The sequence below is a fragment of the Castor canadensis genome, chromosome 3, assembly GCF_047511655.1.
Source record: "Castor canadensis chromosome 3, mCasCan1.hap1v2, whole genome shotgun sequence".
Taxonomy (NCBI): Eukaryota; Metazoa; Chordata; class Mammalia; order Rodentia; family Castoridae; genus Castor; species Castor canadensis.
Window position 1 is genome coordinate 52,786,063 of NC_133388.1, and position 15,049 is coordinate 52,801,111.

The window sequence follows — 15,049 nt, forward strand, 5'->3', positions numbered from 1 at the left end:
GAAACTTTTACTTTTGGAGAATGAATGACAACTCTCTATAGCATACAGTAAGCTGAAATAGGTAATATTATTGATAATAGTTCATTTATTTCCACTTACATTTTTCTAAGTCCTAGTTTTCTGGAAAAAAAGGTGGAAAAAAACTAGGTTTATCTTATAGTGCAAAGAAATTAAGATAATGTTTCTTGGTTTCAAATATCTGGTTTGTGACTTAAGCCAAATTGATATAAAAACCTTCCTTCGAACAAATGAGATTAAAAAAAATCCTTTTGCAAATACTCAGTATTATCAGGTTCCTAAGTATATGAAATATAACACTCAAGGATTATATCCTTGGGAAATACAGTTTGTACAATAAGCAAGTTGAGGAAATAAAATACATGTCTATAAATATGCTTTTCAAAATACTACATGTAAACCTGTACTTCAAGATCTTGAAATCAAAATTAGTTCACAGGTATTCAGAATCAAATCCAATGATAAAGCAGAATGAAATAGGCCACAGCATAATAAGGATAACTAACATTTGTATAAAAACTTACTATACGTCAGGAACAAAGTTCTTCTATCTGATCTTATAATTCTGTGGTTTACAGATAAGTAGACTAGAATGTTATCCAGCTGGTAGGTAGTGAAAGTCTTCAAACTCAGGCAGTCTAGCTTTGGAATCTGTGATCCCAACAACTGCACTATAGTATCTCTCAACACCAACTACGACTTTAAAAAATGAGAAATGTATCCTTTCTAACCTTAATAATCATCATGGAATAAGGAATATCCTTTGGCTCCTGTATGTCTAAATTTTCAACCTATTTTGTTCGTTTCAACCTATCCTTGATTTTGAGTCACCTGACTTTATTTTACTAATTTCCATACCTGTACTTTGCCTTTATGTGGCTGCTTTTATATTATCTCTGCTTGGGATAGACAAAATGCATGAAACAATTAAACATGTCTATTCAAAATAAAAAGAGTTAAACATTTTCCTAATTCTGACTATGCTCCTCTTATCAAGCCCTCAAAGACTTGCTTAGCAGAGTACTGCTGTTGCTGATAACCAGGGTATTCTGCAGGAGCCCACGATGTCCTGCACTGCCACGCTCTCAAAGCAATGCCTTCAGCTCTTCTCTACTACGTGGACAATGTGGGGCAAGAGAGGGGAGGAAAGTGGGAGAAATTGTGATGGTAAACACAGATACATTTTATAGAAACACTTCTACTTCCTGGAAATACAATGTTAAGACCATACCAAGGCAAATATGGAAACAAGAAAGTTTATTATCTTAAAAACAAAAACAAAACCCCAAAACTCAAGCTAAACAGGCAATCGAAAGCCATATATAAAGCAATCTCCAAACCACACAAAAGAAAATGTCTCATCTACAAGATTATTTACATGCTTAGGGCCCATATTAAAACAGTCCCCTAGATCTAATATAGACATGGAGAACAGTCTATGGAAACATACTTGGGAAGGGGATGACTGTGGTACTTCTCAGTCCATGACACAAAGTGAGGAAACCCCTGGAAGGTACTTTGGCAGAGGTAAGAAACAAATCAAACTGGCTTCAACTGGGACATACAGTGGCCTCTAGCCAGTGACTGCAGCACAATGCTACTGCTCCACTGGGAGCAGAGTGATCCACAGAGATTGTTGTTTTCACTGGGCTTTCTGATACCATATAATTGCCACATTATATTTTTTTGTGTGCGTGGTGCTGGGGATCAAGCCCAGTATCTCATACATGTTAGGCAAGCTTGAGCTACACCCCCATCAACTATATTATCTTATAAAGACAGTTGTCTTTAACTCTTTAAAAATATGTATGTAATGAGTTTCCTAAAGACTAAAAGAAAAAAAAAAAAGGGACAGATTCAAAGAAGACCAAAAAATCCATTACTTTCCTAAGATCACTTTCTTCCTTTAGTCCTGCTTAAATGCAAAAGCTGACAGTTTCTGATTGGTAGAAAGATCTAAAGGTTTTTGCTTCTTAGGCAAGCTCAGATTCTCTTCTGCTGCTTCTTTTTGGTTTTCTGTTTTATGACTTTCATCACGTTTTCGCTTCTTTGCTTCAGTTCCATCATTTGCAGTTTCTCCCTTGGCCTTGTTAGTCCAAGCCTTTGTAAAATATTGGGGGTGAAGATAAAAGATTTTTATGCAACAACAAAGAAATAGAATAGAAATGGTTTATTTATTTCCCTGGGTAACATTCTTATATATAAAATAGAACAATTAGCCCTTTAATTGTTAGCTAATCATTAAAGGTTCTACTTGTTAACAAATATTTTATTCTTTTTGAAGAATACAATATTTTGAAGAAAATACCTGCAAACTATCTAACAAGGTGCTGATCCAGAATATTTAAGGAACCTCAAAACCTCAATAGCAAAAAATCCCAATAACATGATTAAAAAATGGGCAATAGTTCATAAGTAGACATTCTCAAAAGAAGACATACAAATGTCTGATAGGTCCATTATCATTAGGGTAATGCAAACTAAGCCACAATGACATCTTATCCCAGTGAGAAGAGCTATTAACAAAAAGACCGAAGCAAAAAAGCACTGGCAAATATGTGTAAAAAAGAGAACCCTTGCACATCATTGGTGGGAATATAAATTAGCACAGTCAGTGAAAACAGTATGGAGGTTCCTCAAAAAATTAAAACTGCAACTACCATGATCCAGCAATCCCCTACTGGATATATATCCAAAGGAAATAAAATCAGCATGTTGAAGAACACTTGCACCCCCAGGTTCACTGCAGCACTATTCACAACAGCCGAGAAATGGAAAGAGCTGAAATGTCTATAAGTTGATGAATGGATACAGAAAATGTGCTGCATATCCAGGATGAACACCAAGCCATAAAAATGAAATCCTGTCATTTGCAGCAGCATGGATAGAACTGGGGATCAATATGTTAAGTTAAATAAGCCAGGCACATAAAGATAAGGACTTCATGATTTCACTAATGTGGAATCTAGAAAGTTGCTTGGGATGGTGCTGGTAGCTCATGCCTGTAATCCTAGCTCCTTGGGAGGCAGAAATAAGGAAGACCGAGGTTCAAAGCCAGCCCAGGCAAATAGTTTGTGAGACCCTATCTCGAAAAAAACCCATCAAAAAAAAGGGCTGTTGGGAGTGGCTCAAGTGGTAGCGCACCAGCCTAGCAAGTGTGAGGTTCTGAGTTTAAATTCCAGTACCACTAGACAGGCACTCTACCACTTGAGCCGCATCCCCAGCTCATCTGTCTCTTAAATTTCTTTTAATCTGTAAAAGCACCACTTCTAATGTTTCAATTTCCTGGCCACTTATTTATTTAAAGAAGAGGGGGACTGGTGGAATTACTCAAGTGGTAGAGAACCTGCCTAGCAACCGTGAGAAGCTGAGTTCAAACCCTAATGCTACAAAAATTAAAAAATTAAATTAAAAAATGCTGGTGGAGTGGCTCAAGCAGTAAGAGAGCGCTTGCCTAACAAGTGTGAGGTCCTGAGTCCCATGGGAAAAAAAAGGAAGGGGAAAAAAAACCCCACAATCAAGAGTTGGGGATATGATTCAGCAGATCATGCACAAGGCCCTGTGTTCTATCCTCAACAGTGGAAAAAAACAAATAAACAAAACAAAACAAAATTAAAAAAAAACAAAAACCCACCCCAAACAAAAAACAATCACAACTTTTGCTTCATCACTTTCCTTTTTTGCAGTGTAAGCTTACTCACTCCAGTGTTAACTTATCTAATTCTTTAGAATTTTTATCCTTTATGAACACTTATAAAAAATAAGAAACACAAAATTGCTAAAGAGGGTCTAAATGATGCTGGAAGCAGTTAGACCAGTTACTAGCTTTCCCATTACATCATACCTTTCTTCATAAAATCCAATGCATTAAAGCAAGTATCTATGTTGCTAGGTACCCATGCTGCATACTGCCTCCCTGAGGAAGTGAAGTCTAAGGATTTGATTGGAACAAAACCCACATTGCTTCCCTTCTGACAGAAGGCTACTCCTTCTTTTCTGTATACAGAAGAAATTCACAGGAGAAGCAAGCTACCTGTTTTAATTTCTAAGTGAAAGGCTGGACCAGTACCCAGTGCACTAGGGTTTTCCCCCTCAAAAGGAATATTTTTTTTTTTCATTTTTCTTTTATTATTCATATGTGCATACAAGGCTTGGTTCATTTCTCCCCCCTGCCCCCACCCCCTCCCTTACCACCCACTCCACCCCCTCCCGCTCCCCCCCCCAATACCCAGCAGAAACTATTTTGCCCTTATCTCTAATTTTGTTGTAGAGAGAGTATAAGCAATAATAGGAAGGAACAAGGGTTTTTGCTGGTTGAGATAAGGATAGCTATACAGGGAGTTGACTCACATTGATTTCCTGTGCGTGGGTGTTACCTTCTAGGTTAATTCTTTTTGATCTAACCTTTTCTCTAGTACCTGTTCCCCTTTTCCTATTGGCCTCAGTTGCTTTAAGGTATCTGCTTTAGTTTCTCTGCATTAAGGGCAACAAATGCTAGCTAGTTTTTTAGGTGTCTTACCTATCCTCACCCCTCCCTTGTGTGCTCTCGCTTTTATCATGTGCTCATAGTCCAATCCCCTTGTTGTGTTTGCCCTTGATCTAATGTCCACATATGAGGGAGAACATACGATTTTTGGTCTTTCGGGCCAGGCTAACCTCACTCAGAATGATGTTCTCCAGTTCCATCCATTTACCAGCGAATGATAACATTTCGTTCTTCTTCATGGCTGCATAAAATTCCATTGTGTATAGATACCACATTTTCTAAATCCATTCGTCAGTGGTGGGGCATCTTGGCTGTTTCTATAACTTGGCTATTGTGAATAGTGCCGCAATAAACATGGATGTGCAGGTGCCTCTGGAGTAACAGTCTTTTGGGTATATCCCCAAGAGTGGTATTGCTGGATCAAATGGTAGATCGATGTCCAGCTTTTTAAGTAGCCTCCAAATTTTTTTCCAGAGTGGTTGTACTAGTCTACATTCCCACCAACAGTGTAAGAGGGTTCCTTTTTCCCCGCATCCTCGCCAACACCTGTTGTTGGTGGTGTTGCTGATGATGGCTATTCTAACAGGGGTGAGGTGGAATCTTAGTGTGGTTTTAATTTGCATTTCCTTTATTGCTAGAGATGGTGAGCATTTTTTCATGTGTTTTTTGGCCATTTGAATTTCTTCTTTTGAGAAAGTTCTGTTTAGTTCACATGCCCATTTCTTTATTGGTTCATTAGTTTTGCGAGAATTTAGTTTTTTAAGTTCCCTGTATATTCTGGTTATCAGTCCTTTGTCTGATGTATAATTGGCAAATATTTTCTCCCACTCTGTGGGTGTTCTCTTCAGTTTAGAGACCATTTCTTTTGATGAACAGAAGCTTTTTAGTTTTATGAGGTCCCATTTATCTATGCTATCTCTTAGTTGCTGTGCTGCTGGGGTTTCATTGAGAAAGTTCTTACCTATACCTACTAACTCCAGAGTATTTCCTACTCTTTCTTGTATCAACTTAAGAGTTTGGGGTCTGATATTAAGATCCTTGATCCATTTTGAGTTAATCTTGGTATAGGGTGATATACATGGATCTAGTTTCAGTTTTTTGCAGACTGCTAACCAGTTTTCCCAGCAGTTTTTGTTGAAGAGGCTGCTATTTCTCCATTGTATAAGGAATATTCTTATGTGTAAAAAGTATTCAGTGTAAGTAGCTAGCATTTTAAGAAATTCTATTTGCAAGAGAGCTGGAGGCGTGGTTCAAGAAGTAGAACCTAGCAAATGCAAGGCCCTGAGTTCAAACCCCAGTACCACCACCACCAAAAATGAAAAGAAAGAAAAAGAAATTCACACCTTTAAGAAATGTACTAATTCAAAAATGTGGATTAAACTCATTTTTACTTAACCTTTTTTGCTTTGATTTATAACTAAAGCATTTTTTCTTAGTAGTATTACCCTAAAACCACATATTTATATAAATAGTTTACTGCCAAAAAAAAAGTTAACCATAAAAAATTAACTCAGTAGTAATTACTACAAATCCACATGCTTGAATCTGACCTTTACATTTAATTTCCTGTCCATCAAGAGTTTTATGATATATTAAATTTTCCAAAAATAAAAATAATCATTTCTCTCAGAATTCTTTAAGCCTAGGAAATGCACTAAAAATCTCAATCCTAGCAAAATTATCCTTACCTTCCTTTCTTCAGCTGACAGTACTCTAAATCGAATCATTCCTTCTTTTATTATGTCTGCTTCATCTGAAAAGTCAGGATTGTCAGACAAAATATTACTTCTGTTTTCTTCCAGCCACACCTGGAACCCGGTCTTTGGCCTAAAATAGAAATTACATGAAATTTTTTAATGCTTAATACACAGTTTAAAGTGCCATATGACTTTTTAAATTAGTAATTAACATTAGTCTTTGTATGCCAATATAAGATAAGGGAAACACAATTACACTTACTATTCCTATACTTTAAACCAACCAGAGACTGCAGGATTAATGAAATGAAAAATCCCCTCTTTACAAAGGTCAATTCAAAAGGATTCCTCACATTTATACTTTCTAAGTGCAGCAACCCTGAACTCTGTACTTTCAACTCTTGTGTTTACAAGCTCAAGGTCTCCAACCTTACTTTGCCCTTCTGGCCCATTAAAATTCCTCTAGTTCCCTTTCTCCATTTCACAAACCAGCTATTTGAAACCTTGCTGACTGCCCTTAAGCCTCTTTCTCATCACATCGTCCTCACCCACCTGGGTCCTTCTCATACTATCATCATGTGAAGCAAGCCCACAGCACACTGTAAATTTTACTAGGATGCTGCTTTTCACAACAAATTGACTTTAGGTGCAAGTAAAGGTTTAATGCAGATATTTAATAGTTCTGAGCACTTACTATTTGTCAGGCACTGTTCTAAATGCTTTATGTGCTGAATATATGACCTCATTTATTCAGCAATAACTCTATGAATTGGCAACAGTTAATATCTAGTCCACAGACAAGGAAACTGAGATAATACATAGAAAGAATGAGAAGAAAAGAATTACTTCCATAAATGAGTAAAAATGAATTATTTTTGTCTATAAACTTTTTAATTTTTAGAGTAACAAGTTATTAAAAAACATTAGGCCAGGTATAGTAGCGAGCATGCCTGTAATCACAGCACTCAGAAGACAGAATGAGGAGGATGGAGAGTTTCAGGCCATCCTGAGCTACAGTGAGACCCAACTCAAAAAAACAACTGACCAAACAAAAGACTATATGACTATAACTACTTGCCCAATATCTGAAAATACACAAATTTCAAGTAATTTTAATTGAATCCTATTTTCAGGAGAATAATACAAAAATAAAACAAACAAAACACTGCTAAAATCAGTATCAAAACAAAGGTTCTTATGAGGCAGGATAGATAGGACAAGATGACAGGGAAATAAGAAAACATCTCAAAAATAAGCCAGAGCCAGGAACTAAGACTAAACTAAGTCACTAAAAGATTTAAATATTTGATGTATAAATAAAATGGCACACTCTTTTAACAGTAATTAGTAAAGACTCATTTTAGTCCAGTTTGGGGCAATGTCACACATTCAACTAAGAGCACTCAACCTTCTGACACTAAATAGGTGTTTGGAAGAGAAAAACAAAGTTGATTTTTTTTTTTCTGATTTAGTATATCAGCACCTGTGACAAAATATTAGCTAAATATGGTAATTCCTTAGTGAGACTTCAAAACTTGTTTTTTGTGGTAGTGGGGTTTGAACTCAGGGTCTCATGCTTACTAGGCAGGCACTCTGCCACTTGAGCCACTCTGATAGCCAGTCACCCAGTTCTTTTTGTTTGTTTGTTTTTGAGTCAGGACCTCCTTATGTAGTCCATGAATTTGCTATATGGACCAAGCTAACCTCAAACTCATAATCCTCCTGCCTCTGCCAGCCAAATGCTGGGATTACAGGTGTACATCACCATGCCTGGCTTCAAAGGTCTATTTTCTGTATAGCCAGTTGATAGTATGAAAAGGTGAATTATCAATCTTCTTGGGTGGGGGGGCTTACTGGAGATGGATAAAATGATATACAAACCAAAACAATTTAGCAGTATCTATCAGAATCAGAAATGCAATACTGTGTGTATTAGCAAAAGACCTGCAACCACCTTTTGTTCACAAGAAAACTAAATGCTTTATGACTTACCTAGTCAATAGATGTAAAAAGATTTAAGTAATATGAAATAATCTTCAAAAAAAGGAAGGCACGTTGCCATTGTGCAAAACACAATGACTACTTTTGGAAAGTGAAACTGGTCAGCTAGGAGATTTATTTTTCATTACATCTTTTTGCATCTTTTGCTGTCTTCCCTCTCTCCCATGTAACTATGTTACTTCAAAACAGACAAAAAATGAATTATAAAATATAGTTCCAATAAAATACATTATAACTTAAAACTCATGTACTATAAATGAACATTAATCAATATTTGTAGCTTTGTAACATCACTTTTTAAAAGGGCCACTATCAGTGCCAATTACTCATAATAAGAAATTTATATAATTTGTCATTTGAAAAATGAGGTTGCTACTGTTATGTACTGACCTTTGGTTTTCAGCATTTTGAGGACACACAGCTGGGGTTTCAGATGATACATCTGTAGGATTTTCTTCTTTCCCTTCTTCAGTCTTATCGGCCTGAGAACTTTTTTTCTGGAAATAGGATGCTGCAGATACCTATAAAAACAAACGTCAGGCTGGGCATGGTGGCTCACACTTGTAATCTTAGCTACTCAAGAGGTGGAGATCAGGAGGATAGCTGTTAGAGGGAGCCTGGGCAAAAAAAGTTTGAGAGACTGCATCTCAACCAATAAAAGCTGGGCATGGTGGCACAACAACTGTCACCCCAGCTACTTGGGAAGCATAAACAGGAGAACCACAGCACAGGCTGGCCTGGGCATAAGCTCAAGGTCCTATTAAAACAATACCTAAGGCAACGAAGGCTGGCGGTGTGAGTCAAGTGGTAGCCTAGCAAGCACAAGGCCTTGAGTTCAAACAAATAAAACAAAGAAATACAAGCTCTAAATCTATCAGGATTTTATGCTATGAACAAGTTTCGAAATATGGGAAGAAATATTTATAATTATTTAGAATTTAGAATTCATCTACCAACAGCTGAAATCTTGAGTTCTCAGTTGAGAATAAATATGTACACACAAAACCAAAATAATCCCCCATACTTCAAATTCCACATTTTCTAAATGAACACAATTGTATGAAATGGAGAGATATGTAATAATCTATTTAATGACAAATCTAGAATGAAATACATATATAGAACAAGGAAGATTAGGGCCATATGCTAAAATAGTCATTACTAAGCAAGGATGTGCTTCAGAACCATTTGGGAGGTTTACAAGAGAGTACAGATAAAGTCCCCAGGACCAGGGGTAGATACATTTAAAGAAGGTACTGGACCAAAGCCATCACTGAATCCACTTTCACAGCTGGACAACCAATGATAAACCACTGGCACCTCCCATTCATACCTGAAGCAGTAAACAAAATCGAACACCAACAGATTGCATACTGTTTATTACAGATGTGAGTAGTTGAAACAGTACCTGCTTAGACTTTGGCTTTGGAATCAGAGGCTTTATAACTGGAGACTTTTCATTATTTGCTGCTCGATTAAGTGCACTGGATTTCCTGGATGATTTGTTCATACTGTCTAAAATATTAGTTGAACGTGTTGAACTCACTGGCATGGCTGGTTCTTTGGAATTGGCCAATACCTAAAAAACAAACTAGTGCTAGCATTTCATGTTTAAAGAAGAAAAGAAAATTTAAAAGAGATTTATTTTCCCTTTATATTTGTTATGTTTTTATTGTGCTCTCATCTTTGGAAATAAATACATGTGAAACACTTCAAATTAAGATCGATGGGCTATTCTGTAATACCACACTCCAAAGAAAAACAGGGAGTATCTTTTGAAACCATCAGTAGTTAGAAGCTAAGTAGAAAACATAACTTTTAGCCTAAATGTGAAGCTGGTGGAATGGCTCAAGTGGTAGAGCACCTGCCTAGCCTAAATGTGAACCAATGCTTCTTCTTTGTTTTCACAATGATCAGTCTTTAATACCTCCAAGTCCAGCAAGGGGGACCTGATCATTTGGAAATATTTCTTTGTATGAACATGTATTTAAATAATAGAAATATCACTGGAAAGAGTTTACCTTGAAGGGGTTTACTCGTCCTTGGTTGACAGAGGTAACTGCACCTTTCACAAGAAAGAAATCTTCACTTAATAGGGGTAAAACATAGACGACACATGATTTTTACAGTATATTTTAATCTATAGTATATGAAAATAAAGGTACTCTGCAACTTTTAAAACTATTAGCAGACAGGCCTGGGCATGGCTCAAGCAGCAGAATGTCTGCCTAGCAAGTGTGAGGCCCTAAGCTCAAACCTCAAAATTGCCAAAAACAAGCCCTCTTTTCCACATTCCTTTCAGCAACCGTCTTCATATCCCTTATCCAGCCAAATTTTTCAAAAGCTATTGGCACTGCTACTCCCATCTCCTCCTGCACATCCACCCCTCCATACAATAACACAATTTACAGCCCTACTACAGATTCTCTTCTTGCTAAGGCTCTCGATAATCTTTATGTGATCAAATCTGGTGGATACTTTTCAGTCATCTTATTTGACCTTTCAATGGCATCCTTTATAGCGGACTGTTCCTTTCTTAATACTTTCTCCTCCCTTGAATGTGGGATGTTGCATTCCCTAACTTCTCCCTTTCTCTCTGAACCAGTGGTTGCATTCTTTTTCAGTGGTTCCTTCTCTTCCTCTACCTGATGCTTAAATGTTGGGAATTCCCTACGCTTAAGCTCATTTTCCTTCTTGCTTTGCATAAGCTAATGCCTGCTGATCCAGATTCATGGTTTAAATTATTCTACTTATGCCAATGATTTTAACTTTGTATCTCTAAGCCAGACTACTTTCTTGAGTTCCTCATCCAAATATCCAACTGTCTATGTGACACTCTACTTATCTCATAATTGATTACCTTCCTATCTAAATGTGCTTCTTCCTAGGTGGTTCCTGACTTAGTGAATGGCATCACCATTACTCAAATATTCAAAAAAACAAAACCATTCTTCACACTCTGAACTCCTAAACTCCATCAGAAACACCACTACAACTCTATCATCGCCATCACCACCTAGCCCAAGTAACTACTCAATCTCTCACATGGACTGCTTAGTAGTCTTATGTTCACTCCCCCTGGGTACTCTGTGTCATGCTCTGATCCTGCTTAGAACTTAAAACACCCTCCCAGAGACCTATGAATAAAGATCAGAATCCTTAATGTGTCTACAACATCTGCACGACTTGTCTCTTGCCCACCCCTCCAAAGCCCTCCAGTCCTGCTTTCTCCTGCTCCTTATGCTCTTTACACCTCCCTTCTACAGTCTTCACTTGTGCCATTTCTCCAGTTTCCGCTCCCATTCACCTGTACCCCGTTGGTTTGTTCATCCTGCCAGTCTCGGTTTTAAATACTCCATGAGGACTTCCTTGGGATACTCATTCTCCACTATTAACTGGATTATAGCTAATTATATACTCTTTTAATACTCTATATATTAAAAACAACTTTTTTTTGGAGATAGGGTCTTGCTATGTAGCTGAGGCTGTCCTTGAGCTTGTGATCCTTTTGCCTCAGCCTCCTAAGTACTGGAATTATAGGCATGTGCCATCACACAGCTTAACATGAATCTTTTATCAAAGTAATGGACGTACACAATGGGCTGGAGGTGTGTGGCTCAAGTGGTAGAGAACCTCCCTAGCAATTGCAAGGCCCTGAGTTCAAACCCCAATACTGCCAAAAAATTTTATACACACACACACACAATTTTAAAACAGCAAAGTAATGTATGTACACAACTTTAAAAAATTTAATGGCACTATAAGGTTTACATATATGTAAAAAAGCAGTCTCTACTCTAACCTTCCTATTCCCCAGTCCCAAAAGGAGCTAACTTCCAATTCCTTTTAACTGTTTCTCCAACATCCTGTTTCCTTAGTGAGACCCAGATCTGTCATCAACATCTCTCTTTCCAGCTAGGGATCAACTCAATGTCTACTTGAGTTCTCTAACCCCACCAGGCAAAATGGCGGACACACAGTAGGCATTTAACAAGTACATATTAAATGTTCAGTTTCACAAACAAAATCTCTGATAAAAACAATAACAACAACAACAAATAGGTCCTAAAATGGAAGATAGATAAATCACTTCAGAAGCTACTTGCAAAATTTCCTTGACATTACAAATTTACAAACATTTCTAACCTGACTTAATAGTTGGCGTATCAGAGGAATCTGCACTTTTGGATAATGAGCTCTGTCCTATAATTAATATAAACAATACAATGTAAGTGAGGAAAATAAAGTCATTCTTGATATTCATCAAATTCAACTTGCCTCAGCCAAGCAAACATTTTCTATTGTCTTGAAAATGCACCTCACCATGCTTATGTAGTTCTGGTTTTTCTTCTGTATCATCAGTTCCTCCTCTGCTCTCAACATCTTCTTCAACTTGATTTATGAGCCTTGGCTGGCTCCACTCTGTAGCAGTATTACTATAACTAAAAGACAATAATAAAAGGGTGAATTCAACTATGATACATTGTAAGAACTTTTATAAATGTCACAATGTATCCCCAGTACAACAGTAATATGATAATAATAAAAGGACTATAATAAAGAGCTATGCAAAATCAATGATAAAGTAAAATTCAAATGACTATTTTTTACCCAGCACTCAGCTTTTTTCTGAAATCTTCTCCTTCTTCTTCTTCTTCTTCTTCTTCTTGGGTTGCTGCCAATTCAGCTGCCTTCTCTACGGCTAGCTCACTAAGTTTTTGGGCCAATATTAATTTTCGAGAGCGAGAAGCATATTTGATGGCTAAATTCAAAGCATTTTGGGTCATTAGATCAGCAAGTTCCACACAGCGAAATTCTCGATCCAGTTTACAAGACAGCTAACCCAAAAAGAAAAAAAAAAAAGTGAAATAAAAAATTTTAAAACACTGATACTAGTAAAACAGAACAGTATGTCACTGATTCTAAGATGCATACTTTCACACATTTAACATCTATGAAATTGGAAAGCTTCTTACAATTAATAGTGGGTCAGTTTGGCAGTCTTTTTTGTCTCAGTGACTTAATAAAATAATGGTGCATTTACAATCAATAGTAGCTTAGAGTCAATGAAATATGACATATCATTTCAAGTCGTTCAGTGCAAGGAAAATAAGAAAATAATTTAAAATCCAAATATGGTTGTCTTAAATTTGTTTTCCAACTGCCATCTACCCCAACAGGGAAGGAGAATAAAAAAAGAAAAAAAATTTGGCCAGGCAAGATGGTTCATGCCTGTAATCCCAGCTAATTGGGAGGATCTCGGTTCAAGGCCACACCAGGCAAAAAGTTAGCAAGACACCCATCTCAACCAATAAGCTTTCAACCAATAAGCTGGGGGTGTTGCACATACCTGCCTTCCCAGTTATTGGGAGGTAAAAATAGGACAGTTTACTTCTGAGGCCAGCCTAGGCAAAAACTGCCAGACCCTATCTAAAAAAATAACCAAAGCTGGGTTGGTAGAGTGGCTCAAGTGGTAGAATGCCTGCCTAGCAAGTGTGAGGTCCTGAGTTCAAGCCCCAGTGATGCTCCCCCAGCAAAAAAAAAAAAAAAAAAAAGTTGGCAAAAAAAAAAAGGACTGGGGATGTGGCTTAAGTGGTAAAGAGCCTGTCTTGCAAGCATGAGGCCCTGAGTTCAAAACCCCAGTACCGACAAAAATTTAAAAATTAAAAAAAAAAAAAAAAGGTTGACAGTCTAGTATAAGTCCAGAAAAGAAAAAATGATATTATGTTTCTTTTGATAAGCCAACTTGGAAAGAGGACAAATGAACTTTTAAGATACCCTGTTCCAAAGACAAAAGTACTTAAGAATCCAAGGCACCAAACTTGGCTACTGGCCACAAACCACAAACAGCTGTCTAACTCCAGGAGGATGACAAAAAGCAGAGGTGTCCAAAAGCCTGGGAACAGTTCTTAAAACTATCCAACACTGGCGATCTGAAAACACACAAGCTTTGTGGAGCATAAAAGCAGGAGCCAGAGCATAGTTCTCAAACTCTTAAGCATCAGTCACCTGGAGGCGTTGTTAAAACACAGCTTGGTAAGCAAAAGCGAAAGGCACACAGCACTAGGAGAGTTTACTTCTGCCTATGACCTTAGCTACAAGGAAATATTTCAAATATTTTAACTACAACAAGAGGGAAAGAGAACTTTTCAGGAAGAAAAACATAACTGGATAAAACCTAAGAATCTTAGGTGGTAAAACTTATTGCTAATTCACCTATCTGTAAGAAATTCAACCTATGGAAAAGCATTAAACTTGAATTTTTTCAATATATTTATTTTACTCACCGCAAGCATTTTCATTAAAAGTTCCTGTTGCTCTTTTATTGCTTGATTTTTAGTGCTCTCTTCATATTCATAACCATTTTTAGCTAAGTAATCAAGATGGTTGTGAAACATAACTGAACGCCAGAACTGTTCCTACAAAAATGGATAAAACTGCTTAGAGCCAAACATTACCTTAATGTCAGGCAAGTGTTAGGTACTTACCTGAAGATACCAGTTTCTGAATAAAATATTTCTGAAATGCTCCTTTCAATAAGGCTATTTTACAATTCAAATTCCAATGTGATATTATGGCTTGACTGTTATCTCCTATTCTTATGAACATAGTACTTTAAAGTTTCCTAGGTATCTGTAATTTAATGCTTGAGGGCTGGCGGAGTGGCTTAAGTGGTAGAGCCTGGCAAGTACAAGACTCTGAGTTCAAACCCCAGTACCTAAAAAAAAAGTTCCTCATAGTTAATGCTCAGAGAATTTGGTAAACTATTTTTTTTTAAGACAGTTTGCTCCTTATTTAGAATAAGTAATTATAAGATTTGAAATGAGTTTTAATGACACAGGACTTA

General features: G+C 37.0%; 1 protein-coding gene across 4 annotated transcripts in view; it reads right to left on the reverse strand.

The window, feature by feature from the left end:
- Positions 1-203: 203 nt before the first annotated feature.
- The window catches only part of Wdhd1 (WD repeat and HMG-box DNA binding protein 1), a 51,099-nt gene continuing 36,253 nt past the window's right edge, over positions 204-15,049 (reverse strand). The window contains exons 17-25 of one of the 4 annotated variants that reach the window (XM_074067970.1): positions 14,490-14,621; positions 12,814-13,040; positions 12,526-12,644; positions 12,349-12,405; positions 10,224-10,261; positions 9,611-9,781; positions 8,593-8,723; positions 6,193-6,331; positions 204-2,119 (exon numbers count right to left, since the gene is read on the reverse strand). In XM_074067970.1, the coding sequence (XP_073924071.1) occupies positions 1,925-2,119; positions 6,193-6,331; positions 8,593-8,723; positions 9,611-9,781; positions 10,224-10,261; positions 12,349-12,405; positions 12,526-12,644; positions 12,814-13,040; positions 14,490-14,621 (1,209 nt within the window). In that variant the 3' untranslated portion in view covers positions 204-1,924. Of the gene's footprint in view, positions 2,120-6,192; positions 6,332-8,592; positions 8,724-9,610; positions 9,782-10,223; positions 10,268-12,348; positions 12,406-12,525; positions 12,645-12,813; positions 13,041-14,489; positions 14,622-15,049 lie in introns of all 4 variants that reach the window. The other 3 variants (XM_020175567.2, XM_074067972.1, XM_074067971.1) reach the window with 3 other exon arrangements.